Source organism: Branchiostoma belcheri, unplaced genomic scaffold (assembly GCF_001625305.1).
Source record: "Branchiostoma belcheri isolate BF01 breed outbred unplaced genomic scaffold, Haploidv18h27 scaffold3, whole genome shotgun sequence".
Lineage (NCBI taxonomy): Eukaryota > Metazoa > Chordata > Leptocardii > Amphioxiformes > Branchiostomatidae > Branchiostoma > Branchiostoma belcheri.
Window position 1 is genome coordinate 6,469,502 of NW_017803909.1, and position 14,829 is coordinate 6,484,330.

Below are 14,829 nucleotides of genomic sequence, written 5' to 3' on the forward strand. Positions count from 1 at the left end.
TAGTATGCAGGCAATAAACTTGCTTATTCAAAAGTTAAAGCGTTTATGGCCATACTCGATCAATTTACCGGGTATGGAAACTAAAAACTTCCACAAGATATAAAATAGAAATAGGCTGTGCCAGAAAGTTATGGATCAAATAGATACATACCAATTACCATACTAGTAGCAGTATACTCTAAAAAAAAGAACAGACCACAGTTTCTTCTCAAGGTTTAATTTCTTTCTCTGATCTCTCTCTCTCTTCCTATCTAGCTTGCCCTATGATACATGCAACAATTGCAGCATTTGCTGTCACGTGTATCGACAGCACACTTTACCTACAGACATCCTGAGCACCGCTATGAGAGTGGTACAGTCCAACATTTTGCATACGTCATGAACCTAACTAAATAGCAGGATCTCAGAGATCAACACAACTAAGATAAAAAATTTAAAAAATGTGCCGACAGTAGCCTTAAAAACCTCCCTACTTGAGAGTATTGCAGGCCTAACACAAGTATCTTTTCCCAATGATTTTGGACCAGTACATATTTATCATGGGGTGAAAAGGGTAAATGACAGAACAGGGGCTTAATACATTTTACTAGTGTTCTATTGTACTCTGTTGTACAAAGAATGCACATGCATCCTTCTCATGTTTACAGCTAGTACTAGGAGAGAAGCACTTTGTCTTCCCTCACATACAAATGAACTCTTCAGAGAATTGATTTTTTTTTCAGTACACATATTTTGCTATGGTACAGACCAGCATAAAATATACTCTTTAAAAATAATACAACTCTACACATAAAAGCAGCAATTCTCTGCTTTCCTCATTGGCAATTACACAAAACTTGGCAGCCATACTGCCTCAACATCAACATTTGACAGAAAGGACAAAAATGTTACAGGAGTTACAATGAGTGAAAGGCACTAGGCTGACTAGGCAGTTTAGTAAATACATATCTAACTACTGCATGAAATAATGCCTAAGTGAGCATGTTAACATGGATATGGGTATAAATGTAGCTCCCCAGTGCTTAAATTAAAGCTTTGACTAAACAACTTGCCTGTCTTTAAAAAAAACTTGCTCACTAACAGCATACCCTGTATAGATTACAATGCAACCATTTTTGCAGCACCTGCAGCTTTAACCAATCCTATATAACAATAAAGCAGTGCAAAACATCAAGCAATTTGGTTTGCACAATATTTTTCTGACATTCCGCTAGCTAGCAATCCAAATCTTAAAGAGACCAGTACAGTATCATATCTAGCACGTACTGACAGCTATATGGCATGATTTTTCGGGCATGGCAAAAATGCAGCGTTTACGTTATGTGCAGATTTGGTCCACAACAGCCCTCCTGTATCTGTTCGCAAGGTGGGCCTAAGTTTATGTAGAGCTGTACCCAAATTAAACACTCAATAAATTTACCCATTTTGCTGTAAACTAGCTGTTCATCAACTTTTCTAACAAACTAACTAAAGTGGGGGGACTGGTTAATTTCTTGGTGTCGCCTGACCAGCATTCCAGGTAAAACTCCCGTCGCTGTAAGTGGCACTACACCAGCTCCGCCCCAGATGACACTTGGTAGGTACACAACAGTTTTGTGTACCACAATGTCCAGAACAACCTGCTGTTCCTATCTACCATCTACATCTCTCAACAACCACAGCACCAGAGTCTCTCTGCCTGTATGTCAACACCATCACACCTTTCTGCAACATTGCTGCAGCAAACCTTTTCTGTGTCGATTATCGGAGTACAGGCATAGCCTATGCCAGTGTGCCGCAATACACAGTATGCTACAGGAATCCTTTGTCAAGGTTTCAAAATCCTCTCTCACTGTTCTTGTTCATCCTCTGTTGTCCATGATGACCAGAACTCATGGCTGTGTTGTACCTGTTTACAACTACATTACACATGGCACAGGTTTTCCGGCAAGGCACAGGTAAAGGCACTTCTTGTCCACAGTCCACTCTCTCCTACACGAGGGACGGCTTCCCTACAAGGACCTACGAGCTGCCAGGTTGTGTTCTGTCGGGTTTCCCTCATAACTCGGTGACTTGTGGTCTTCTCTTCATCCTCTCCAGCCTGATGAGGTGGCAGTCGTGACACAACAGGTGACCCTCCAGCGGGTAACATCTCCTGCCCTCCTCATCACTGAACGGTAACGCACAGTCCTGCAGGGGAACAGTCACGTGTCAATCATAATGAAGCTAAGGCCTAGGAAAAAAAATGTTGTTTCCTGTTTCCCAGCCAACCCTAGAAAAAGCTGCCGACCCTAGCCTTTTATTGGGGGTGGACCTCTGCAAGGGACATAAATTTCTAGCTCAATGATCTGACACCTGAGTGACAAAAAAAAAAAACCGTTGTATAATTGGTTTTCCAACATTGACATTGAAAAGTTTTACTTTGTCAAATTGTATTGTATAGGTTGTACCACCAAAGTCTGATCTACTGACCCTAATTTTTTCAGGACTGAAACAGGAAACACATTTTTTTTCCTAGGGCTAACATCAAACAGTCCTGGGGGTAACATCAACAGTTTGTTATTCAAAGTATGACACTCAGCCCATTAGCAATTTTTTTCCAAAAATGTTCTTCCACATAACTGTAATGTATGAAGCACAGTTTACTCAAAGGACAGTTGAAACACTTACTTCACATCTGTAGCATTCTATATGATAATCTTTGTCCATGGACACCACTCGTATCGTTTCGTCCTTACCCTGGAGGAATAAAACACAAAAGTTGACTCACAAGAAATGAATAATATCCATTCTTTACCTTTCACAGCGGTTATGGCAATAATGCAGAGCGTACAAGAGTCTTCACAGCAAGACATTAACACGGGGCAGCAATAGGGTCCTTGACTTTTCTTTTGAAAAGTCCAGGACTCAATGACTGACATTTTTTGGGCTTAATCAATGTGTTAGTTTCTTGACCCCCTTCTCTTGTGCTTTAGCACCCAGTGTGTGTCACAGAGCACCAAAAGGACACCATATAGACTGTCGAATAGTAATCAACAGCCTAAAGTTATCTGCAGAACTAAGCACAGAGAAGGACACCAGCAAGCTTACACACTGGCACCTTTAACTTACAAGCCACTGGTTATCTTGCCTTTACTTAAACACATTTAGTAGCAGAGAGCTTGGCACAAAATCAAGTTGGAAAGAAGTTTGACAAAAGCATTGAGAGAGCTTTCTGTTTTTCCTTTAATTTAATTGTCACCTCAAGATTTTACGCTTATAAAGAAGGAGTCGCAAACAGCACGCCAGTTTTCCTTAACGCAGCGAGAAAGCCAAGAACTGAGGATAGAAATAAAGAGCTGACATCTACCGAGACGACAATCTCCTTCAAGTTGGGAGGCACTTCTGCGTCCTAAGGAAAAAAACAATGTAGTGTAACTGAGACATGGAACGTTTGATTGTTGACCGACTTTTGACTGTTACACAAATTCTAATGGATAGACTTTGACTGTCACAGATCTTATTTTATATCTATTTGCACAGCTTATTTAGTGTACATGCACACGGCTAGACAGCATTGAGGTCATGTTTAAGACTGCTCTAATATGACCAAATGGCAAAGCACTAAGAAGATTGTCACTAGATTTTTGCCAGGTAGTCTTAATCGAAGACAAGATTAAAAGAATCAAGATAGCTTGGTAAGCAACTAAGAAATCCTGTGGTTTGTTGTGTCAAGGCGTGCTATAATTTGGCTGCAGTAAAGGAAAATCTGAACAAATTTGAAAAACGGTGGTCTATCTAAATAACGAAAGGCAATCTGATCTTGGTTGAAGAGTACTAACTAAAAAAAAAGAACATTGAACATGAACATTTTTTTCCTCCCTCACAGATTTGATTGTATAACTGACCAGGAAAAGTGGCACAAGCTGCAAAGACTTGGTGGCCTATCCTTAATTCATGATTTGATGATTTCTATTTGTTCTGAATAGTTCGAAAAGTGCCTGTTAGGCAAAAATAAATTTCTGAAGGTTACATAAAGACATGACGACAAGTAAACATGCCATAACATATCAGTTTTGGGTATGTACAAGTCCCATTGGGTTTTGCCCAGTGTACACTTGTGCTCAACATTTTCAGTCCTGTCCTGTACATCCAACTTGATTCTGACCAGCATACACAGGATACACCAGTGTAGTATGAGCTCTATACCGTATTCAAGGTTTAAAATATTACACATATATATTACATAAATAGAAAAGTTAAGTGCAGTTGTAATGACAATTGTCATTTACCTTTACATTGTAGTGCCATATAGACACAATGGTTGCCTCTTTGAATTGTTGTAACAAGATTCGCAATGACTGAAAACACCTTTGCAGGTATGGTTGCATATAGTACAAGCTGATATTAGAACTACCTACTTGTACTGTTGAGATTCTACCTGAGTGCGTTAAGGTGCAGAGACAGCAACACTATGGGGTTGGGTTATACTCCCCTAGCCTAGCAGTGCCAGTTTTCAATTCCTATAGACATAAACTAGCCCTGACCACTCAGTCTTAAAGCCATCCAATGCAATATCAGGGTGGTAAAACTGGAAATATTCTGATGAAGGCAATCTGTATGATATTGACACATACTATCCCACATTAGCACATTTGAATTAGTATTTCACACTTTAGGTATTTAAAACTGGAAACAAGCCCAAAGATTGGCCCTTTATTTTCTGGGTGGTACCCTAAAAATCAATCCAGGTCTTTCCAGTAACTGTTTTTCGTCAGAATTTGGGGCAGTTTTGCTCTATGAATATCGATATACATTGGGACAGTGTTGTTTCAGCTTACCGGTAGTATGTCAATAAGTAACTGGAAACTACGTGACAAAGTGACTATTGACTTTGAAAAATCTGGTTTCCAAGCCCTAAAAACTGCAGTAGATGCCTTTAATCTAGCCCGTTTCAAACAATGACCAGTTTGGCTATAGGAACTGGAAGCTGGTTTCTATGGGGGAGGGGGTCTAGTGAGGGGCAGAGCAGAAGCCAAGTGGTGGAATACCTCTACCGGAGTAATGGGGAGACGACACCTCGCACACTTTGGCGCAAACTTCCTGAAAAAAAATAAACACAGAAAAAACATAAATGAATGTTGTTGTAACAAAGGTTATCAGACAGTTAAACAAGTCCTACTCCAATATGATGGTTTCGCTCACCAATAGTACTTTCCTTTAAAAACAGAAAATGGTACAGCAAATGATAATAAACTCAATAATAGTCAAGCTTAATTTCTTCAGATAAAATGTGTGTCTTACTTGTGATAGTCCTTGACACAGTATATCCTGTTGTCTGCATCGATTGTGAAGGGAACGCCGTCTAAACACTCATTACACACTGTACACCTGAAGCAGCCGGGGTGAAAGGACTTCCCCATTGCCTGCAATATCTGTTATAAAAGGCATGAACAGCAAAACAAAATTACACTTAGACAATGTCAATTCTATCACTTAACATGAAAGTTCATCTGGGTTGGTACAAGTGTTGAGAAGAAAGTTGAGTCTTCATTTCATAACTCTATGATTTGTTTAGGCTAAGGACGAAGTTAAATAAGAAATACAAAGGATGGACTGTTCTGTGGAATAGTCTACATATGGGTTTTCCAAATCTTAGGACAGTAATAAATTTTGGCAGCCCTTACAACAAGCACCTAACCCTCTTCCTGCTGCTTTAACCATAACCAACACAAATTGGGTGCCAAGTGGCTACCTCTGCAGGGAGAAGGTTAAATTGTAGCATTACCTTACTCTTTATCATACAGCTAAAGCAACAATAGGATTAAGCAAGAAAATCTCCTACATTCTTTTGAATGTGTATGTAACATTTTGAAGCATTGCAAGAGTGCAATCAAGCTTTGCTACAATTTGCTGGAATTGGGCCATACTGTAATGCCAATGCTTGTGTGTTCAGGTATGTCGGGAATTCCACAGGGGCTCGTCCAGTCTGAAGCCCCTTTGTTCAGCTGATGAAAGGGTAGCAATCACACCGACAGGCTGTCATTACCTGACCACAGGTATGTCATTACTGAGAGCTATCCAGCCACGGGAATCTCAACAATTGTAGACAAAAAACATACTGGAAACAGGGGAATTAGGTATAGCCTTTAGTGATCTTTTCTTTTGGTTACTGCATTGTTTTTAAGTGAATGTTGCAGCTTGTTTGGTTTTTCATTTCTGTTCCTTAAATTTAGGTGCTGGACATCTTGGTTTCATTTGCACTTGTGTTCTGATCATTTGATTTTTTCCTAACAATTTAAGTGATAACTTCATGCCAAAATATTTGTGTTGTACTAATTCACTTTCATATTTCAATTAAATTTTATTCTTTTTTTTTTTTTACAATTAATGTACTTGATTTTCATGACAAATGCATACAATGAAAAATATTTACTTTACTAGCATCAGTCAAATAAAATCAAAGAAGTCAAACCTGTCCCCCTGAAACTTTCATCCACCCCTCGACTACTCTGAATGGAACAGCCCTTACAAACAGTACACATAGACACAGGACGTACCATTTCCATGATGAGGTGCCCACATACTACACATTTCTCGGCTGTTTGCTGGAAACCGGAGTACTGTGGAAGTAAACAGTCAAGTCAATATAACTGTGGAACAGATGAACTACGTGTGCTTCACTTCTTCAGCAAATGTATCATTTGCAACAAGGTCTTTCTAGAAGTCTGGCCTATGATATTGTGAATCATTTAATTACTGCAAAAGTGCATTCTAATTATATAAATTATTGTGTAGGAAATCAGTTATACAGCCTTGGTAACATGGATTCATGCAACAAGTTTTAGAAAAAGGTCCTAAAGTGTATCTGTGTTTGTATTACTTCAATAGGCACTATCTTTTTATTTCCATCATCAAATGTTTCCCAGTCTCTCCCCTTCCTAGTCTGGTGCTAAGAAGGTTGTAGTTCCTTACCAAATAGTCTTCTTCACAGTACACCTTCCCATTGACATTGTAGAATGCCTTTCCACGTAACGTTCTCCCTAAAAACAACAGATAGACCATCAGTACATGATTTTCAACATAATAGCCAATGATCAATTAATAACACCTCATCAGCAAATAATTATATATGTATGGTCAACTGACAACAACTTCTTTATATCATATAAGGACTATTTTGAGCATACATGTCACACTTTCCAAAACCACTATGTTATGAGTCTCTTAAAATTCTGACTATACAGTCATAGCAAATGCTACATTAAACCAATCATGGATAAAGAATGATCCATGGTGTGGAACCATTGTCTCTGGAGACAGACATTTTGTAACAAGCAAATGTTATGAGTGTTCCTATACCCACATTTAGGTTCAGTTCCGGATTCCGGACCCATGGCATATACAAAATTGCATGTTGCCAACCTTGCAATGTTGTTTGGGCAAAACTTTGGCCACATAACAAGGAGGCCGACACTTGACGGTGCCAATGGCGATGTTTTCTTGATTTTGCAGCACAGATTTTGCAATCTATGGAGGGTTTTAGGTGGTTTGGAAAAAAAGAGGAATGTGACATGTTTTTTTTTTTTGTAATAAGGCCAGAATCGGTTCCTGACCTTTAAGTTTTTTTTACTTGAACCTAAACATTTTTACAAGTCTGGAACCAGTCCAGCGAGCCGGTACACAGCACAAGTTCAGTACCACAAAGAATCTTTCTTTTGACTAAGAGTAAGAAGATGTGAAACTGACCACATGAGCAGCAGGCGAAACACTGTGTGTGGTAGAGGTTTCCCATGGCCTGACACGCCTGTCCTGCACCGTTCACTGCCTTCCCACAGGCGTGGCACTCACCTGAAGTAAACAAACAAATAAACAAATACATAAACATTATGTCATCATTACCTTCGCCAAGAAGGTTATGTTTTCAGAGGCGTTCGTGTATGTGTGTGTGTGTGTGTGTGTGTGTCTGTAAACACGATAACTTGAGAAGGCTTAAATGGATTGACTTTATATTTGGTAGGTGGGTAGGTCTTGATGAGACCTCGAAATGATTAGATTTTGGGCCCCCTAGCGGCTTCTAATGGTACTGCAGCTGAACTTCCGGTTTTGATATCTCGTGATCTGGACAAGCTGGGGTGACGAAATTTTAATGGTAGGTAGGCCTTGTGCTCGGGAAGAAGTGACGCAAGTTTGGGCCCCCTAGCGGCTTGCTCAGGAACTACAGGGACATTTCTTTGAAATTATTCAAAAGAGGATAATTCAAGAACCGGTGGACGGATCTTCATGATTTTTGGTATGTAGGTAGCTTATGTGACGCTTGACATAATTATGTGACAATTATGCAAATCTGGATGTAATTTGCATAATTAATGAGGAAATTCTATAAATCAGCTGCATTACATTATAGGACTATTCAAGCTTGTGACATGTGAAATTGAGAATGAGAGAAACACAGGCAGATATTGATTATGTAAATTAACACTTAATTTGCATAATTATTGAGAAAATGTTATAATTCCATAATGGTTTCTGCCTGGAACTTTATACTTGGGGTATTTAAAAGTTTAGTGAAGCTGAACATCATTAAACATAACTTATTCAAATAAGGACCTCATTTGCATAATTTATGAGGAAATGATAGAATGGCTTTCTTTATTAAGATAAAACTGTCTTTTGATGGAGAATATGATCAACTGATATAATTTATGCAAATGAGGATGCTATTTGCATAATCAGGAGGAATCATGATCAGCTTTGTCAGTCATAAAGATTAACATCATTTGGCGAAGGTATGAGATCGTGGGACTCTAGTTACAATTCATACTCACTGATGCATCAACCCTAGAAGCTACAGATATATCTGTTATGTTAATTTAACATACAAAAATGAACGCTTTATATGGAGAATTTAAGTAATTCAGACTTACAAAGAAAATACACACACATATTTGTAGAATTGGACCTTAAAATTTTATCTGTATCTAAGACTATATCTTGAGTGTTTGCATAACGTTTATATAGCATCCTAAACTCACTCATAATTTAACTAACATCTGTACCTGTAACTTAACCTCACAATCCACAAATATATATTCACTATATAAATAACTTTATAACCAAGTTATAGTGACAACGATGTGCCACCTCACTCAAAATAGGGTCGGCAGTCTCACTTTGACCTTCTGATGTCACAGCTATGGTAACCAGACACCCCTGTACAGGTCCTAGTTGCCTAGCAACCATGAGAATGTGACATGTGAATTGACATTCTATGGGAGGCACCAACCCAACCCAAGGGGCAAAACAACATGACACACCAGTTCATACACGATACTCGTCCTGTCCTGTTTTAGTTTACAGAGAAGGATTTGGTAACGATAACATCCGTGCATCTCTTGCGAGAGTGTTCTGCGAACACAGGACTCTGTGTACTTTTCCCCGTCCCCTATATATGGGGCGCTGGTCCAAGAATAGAGTCGTTATGAGTTTGACATCTGTAACTGGCTCTTGTTTCAGAGTACTAACTGCCAGGTCGACTCTGCCCTTTCAGATGGATTCCACGCTCTTTCCGGGGGTCAGGAAAAATGGCAAGTATGCGGCGTCCAACATGTTATCAAAGCGGCCGTGTCCGAAGCTACATCTCCAAAAAGTGTTGCTATTCCTGAGAGCGGTAGACAGATTAAAAAAGAGGGATTCCCCCACTCCGTACGAGGTGGCTGAAAATTCCAGGTCATAAATCCTACCTATTTATGGCTGCTATCCACAGACATCTGACACATGGGTGACACGACCACACCGAGTCTATAATATATGCCAATAACATCCGACTGCTTTATGAATATATACTATTTAAAAACACATTTATAGATAAATTATACATTTATCAATATTTTTATAGCTTCCAAAGGATGACACTTGGGTCATCTCTCCATGCTGTGACAGGAAAAACTAAATCTAAAGGAACTCTGCCTACTCACCTTAAAAAAATTGAAATGCAACAAAAAGTACATGAATGATCAACGTAATCAGGCCTATACCTTATATAAGGCAGAGTTATAACGACAGCACATAATACACCAGTATTGTAAATTCTAAGATAATGCTTCATTTAAAGAGTGGTATGCTTATCATTTCTGGTTGTCCTTGGAAGCATAAAAAGACTCATAAATCTAGTTGCCATGGTGATATCAAGATGTCAAGGTTAATCTTTTGAACAGCCTTTCAACAGGAACAACATGTCTTCTATACACTTCCCTAATTACCAACCATTACACAGTACAAGAGTAATTCCAAACTTGTGACTGAAATGGCACTTTGACAATGTAAGCCATGACAAGAGTCCACACCCTTCCTGGCAATATTGTACAAGTCTAAGTATAATATTAGGTATTTCCACCAAAATGTGCGAAACCTTCTACACTTATAATTGCTATTCAATAAGATAAGGCTCAACTGGCTGCTGCTAAGATATTGGAAGTATTAATGTACATGTTGTGTCCAATATCAGCCAAACTTACTGAATTAACCCCTTGCAGCACTGGAATACTTTTGAAATGTTCACTGATTTCTCTTTTTACCCAGCTTCTAATCTTACAAAACTCTCCTGCTGAAGGAATGTCCTCACAGCTACTTGACATTGTTGTGTTTGCCAACAAAAAATACAGCTGCAGTCTTGAGCAAACCCCTTTCTACCAGTGTGAGCTGTAAAAGCAGTAGCAATGCGTGATGTTGACCTACTGGGAAACGTTGTGTAATCACCATAGGCCTGAAACACTGGGAATTACAACTGCATCAGTACAGGATTATCAAAAGGTCATCGTGTTTGAGGACGTGTCCTTTGAAAGAGCATGCCTTCTATACTCTTGTGCCATTGCTGCTTTCAAAACATACACAAACTTAGACGTGCGGGTCTCAGATCTAACCCCATTTGTCCTTGTTAGAGTGGGTTTACAGGGAAAGTCTCAGGAGATCTGGTTCTCCTGGGTTTGTGTGGAAAGTGCTGTACTGATAATGAAGCCCCAGGGACCATATTAACTCACATTTCCCCACCAGCTGCTAATGGGGGTGATTTACACTCCACGCCCCTGCAATATGCAATGAAGATCTGTCACAAATTCTTTCTTACTTCAAGCACCAACTTTCATCTCCATCATGATCTAAATCAAGTTTCAAAGTGAAACTCAAAGCTTGCTTCTTTCAATGACGCACAAAATAATATCTTTATTTCTCATAACATTCTGGATATTCCAAATGGTTAGAGGTTCCAAATATGGTGTATTTCCAGTTAGTGTATATGAACTGTAGGTGGTTGACTCTTGTGCAGATAGAGGGTACATCTGTGTATATATCACATAGCCTGTATTGTTTGATCATTGTGACAGACCATATTGAAGGTGCTAGTTGTCAGGAAGTTCTGCCATGTGCATGAGGTCACACACTGGAAATGTCTAGTTTGAGAGAGGAAGCTTGTCAGACATGTGCTCAGGTGTCTCACATCAGGTCAAAGATTAAACCACTACTACATGTTACTGATAAAAGTATGTGACTTATCCTGTGCCCTCCACTTAACCAGTCGCTTCTGCCAGAGGGAATACAGTTTAGACAGTTGGTGTATTGGTTTCTTAGTTTGTGAATAGACAATCCAAAGGTTGGGAGAATGTTTTTATCCTCAAATCCTCAATAAATTGGTTAACAGTTAAACCGTTCAAAAATATATGTAATCAAATGCAACCAATCAAATGCAATACAATGTATTTGGTTGGCCAAAATAAAATTAGGATGCAATGAAATAAGTGTGTGCAAGGACGTTATAATGTCCTTGGTGTGTGGAAGTTCTTTGCACAAACTTGTGTTGGAACAAAACATGTATCAAAAATTAGACATGCCAAAGTAGATTTCAGCTGACCAACCAATATGTGTGTGAAAAAAAATGTGTCATCCAAAACATTTGGAATTTCCTCTCAACCAAGGCTGACCTGTTTAAGGGGAATTTTGTTTGTTTAGACAAGAATAACAGTTTGTGCAGCCCATGCAAATTGTTGTCCCCTGTCAATGGACCATCAACCCTTTCACTGCCTTTTGTAAAATCCTCAACTCACTGCATTCTCCAGCTTTAATTCAGCATTCCACAGAAATGCTTTCAAAGACAATCATTAGGTATATATCTGGCCTACATTGGCTCATGACGGTGCCAGGAAATATGTGGGCTTCCTGACACAAGATCTGGATGTGTAGTCTGACTAAAGGAGTTTGTGGGATTAGGTATGGTGACAGTACCAGCAACAACAGTCTCCAATATCACTTACTCCTGATTTCCTTTGTCAACCTAACTGGATTCTTCCAAATCTCCTTTGTGTACAAAATGGTGACAAGGAAACAAGAACACAGTCTTGTCAACCTTATTGAAGTGTCTGCGGAAACGGTGGACAATGGGCGAGTTTATCCAGCCACAAGGTGAGAAACAGACAGAGAAACTGTAGGGAACTCAGCAGCTAAGCTAACACTGCAAGCATAACAGATGGACAAGGAAGACCCAGTGTATATGACGCTGCTGGGCCATAGCTAACATTTTTGGTAAACACAGAATGACACTTGCAAAGATTAAGATAGACAGGTCAGCAAATACCCATTGAATGCCCAAAATTCACAATCGAAAATTATTACTTTACCGTGATGAGTGAAAACAAAATCAGTAGACGATAAGCCAAAAAAAGATGACAGAAGAAAACAAAAAGATACTAACATTAAGATGGAATACTGCTAAAAAACTCTGACCTTGACCTGCTGTCACTAGGCCCTGACACAGCAACACAGTCTATTACACAAGTGACCTTAGAGTAAAGTTATATCCCACAGGACACAAGAACCAGACAGACAGACACACAGTACTCCACTCCAGGGGTAATCCCTTCTCTAACCACACTACATATACCCTGTCAACAAGTACTTTCACACCTCACAAGAACATCTCTCTCAGATTTGGAGTTCAACTTTTCAAGACTACTGGTATTCATGTCTGAAGTTAATGACAATGTGTCAATGATGTGTGTATATTAAACTCAGGGTTACACTACCAGCATTGACAAAGGTAACATCAAAACTTCACCTGCACTTGCTGTTTTTTTCTGATCAGATGGCACCCAGGTTAGGGTTTTAAGGGTAGGAAATAAGACTTTTCAATAAGGCAATTCAATTTGACACTAGTAGTTTGACAGATGCATTCTGGGTTGAACTTGAAGTGAAGGGCTTACGTGGTACTTAGGTATTTGCAAAACCGACTTCCCAAATGGTATTTGCACAAGGACTTAACTTACCAAATCTCAAGTGAGCAGTGATGCACGTATGCCGGTAGTAAAAATAAAGAAGTGATCCAGGCTTCTATTTGAAGGGTTTATCCTTTGACATATTTACACTAAATTACAGGGAAAACAGAGATGAAGGACTAGACAACAAAATGGTTAGGTCGGGGTGGGGTCAAGGCCCAATCCCTACAACCTGGATTTCCCTTGTCAACACTTACCGAAGTACTCTCCCTGTGGGAGATCGTCAAGTTCACCCTCAAGTTCTCTGGTCATCGCTTCTAGTTTGAGCTCGGCGGATGTCGGCCCTGAGGCCCTCGGCGGCGTCACCTCGTACCGCAGCTTGGGCTTGGCGGTGGTCTGGACCCGACTACCGGCCGCCACCGCTCGCTGTTGCTGTCCGTACGGAGTGGAGTACTGTACCTGGCCGGCCCCGGAAGTGGCTACCACGGTGTCCGTGCCGTATGGCTTGGCCGGGCTATATCCACCCGGCCCCCCGCTATTTTGGCCCGCATGCTTGACATCGTACCCGCCGGTGGGTGTAGTAGGGACAGCAGGGCGGGGGGCCGTGGCGAACCCCCTGCCTTCAAGGCTCGGCCGGCCGAGTTTATCGTAGTTGAGGGATGAAGTCCGTGGGGAGGGGGGCTCCAAGCTCTGCCCCGTGCTGAGCAGGCCTGACCCGGCGGGGCCGGTATGCTTGTAGACAGGGCCTGGGTCATACCCTGTCGGGGGCCCCGCTCGGGAATTTGAGCCCGGGTACGGGGAGGGGTACGCGAGGCTGGAGCGCGGGCTCGAGTGCTGGCTGTCGGAGCTGGCGCCGCTCGAGCGCGGGCTGGAATGGTGCTCGAAGCCCGACAGGCTCGTCCTGGGGCTGGGGTACCTTTCGGCGGGCGGGCTGACCAGGCTGGACCGTGGGGAGGGAAACTTCTCAGCAGGCGGGTTGGAGATGCTGGACCGCGGACTCGAGTGTCGCGAGTCCTGTGAGGAACTCGTCAAGGAAGACCTCGGACTGGAAAGTCGGGAATCGTGCAAAGCCCCCGAGTGGTTCGGCAGAGCGTTCCTCTCCCCCTGCAATTGTTGTGAGTGGTTCGGCTGAACATTTCTCGGACTTTGGGAGTGGTTTTGCAGAGCGGTTCTCGCCGACTGTTGTGGCATGACACCTGGTGACTGCCCGCTGACACTCGATCTTGGGCTGGAATGGTGAGAGTCGAAACTGGCGCTAGAGCGCGGACTGGATTCGTAGCTCGCCCTCCCCCCTTGGTTAGAGGAAAACTGTCGCGGGGGTGGTTGTTGATGCTGGGGGGGCCCCCCTCTCCTCTGACCGGCGTCCGACAGGCCCTCCCCTGAGTAGTTGGATTTCACCGACGCGTAACTTGGCACCGCTCCTGGCGACGGGACTGAAGCGGGAGGGGGGGCCTGGCGGTAGTCCTGGTCTGGGTCCACGACTAACACCCTCTCGACTTGCAGCGGGAAACTTCCGTAAGATTTGCCCCGTCCCTCGGGACTGTACGGAGAGGAAGGAGATGGACTGTCGCGGCGTATCTCGCTTCCGTTGCCTCTGCAGACTGGGATC

The 14,829-nt window shown here is 41.5% G+C and overlaps 1 protein-coding gene across 1 annotated transcript; it reads right to left on the reverse strand.

Moving 5' to 3' along the window:
- Positions 1–201: 201 nt before the first annotated feature.
- LOC109473720 (Wilms tumor protein 1-interacting protein-like) lies at positions 202–14,694 on the reverse strand. The gene is made up of 8 exons (XM_019773709.1): positions 13,478–14,694; positions 7,708–7,809; positions 6,934–7,001; positions 6,519–6,581; positions 5,263–5,393; positions 5,010–5,061; positions 2,650–2,718; positions 202–2,169 (listed from the first exon to the last, which is right to left on the reverse strand). The coding sequence occupies exons 1-8, from the start codon at positions 14,409–14,411 to the stop codon at positions 2,038–2,040; spliced, it is 1,551 nt and encodes a 516-aa protein (XP_019629268.1). The 5' UTR covers positions 14,412–14,694; the 3' UTR covers positions 202–2,037.
- Positions 14,695–14,829: the final 135 nt, after the last annotated feature.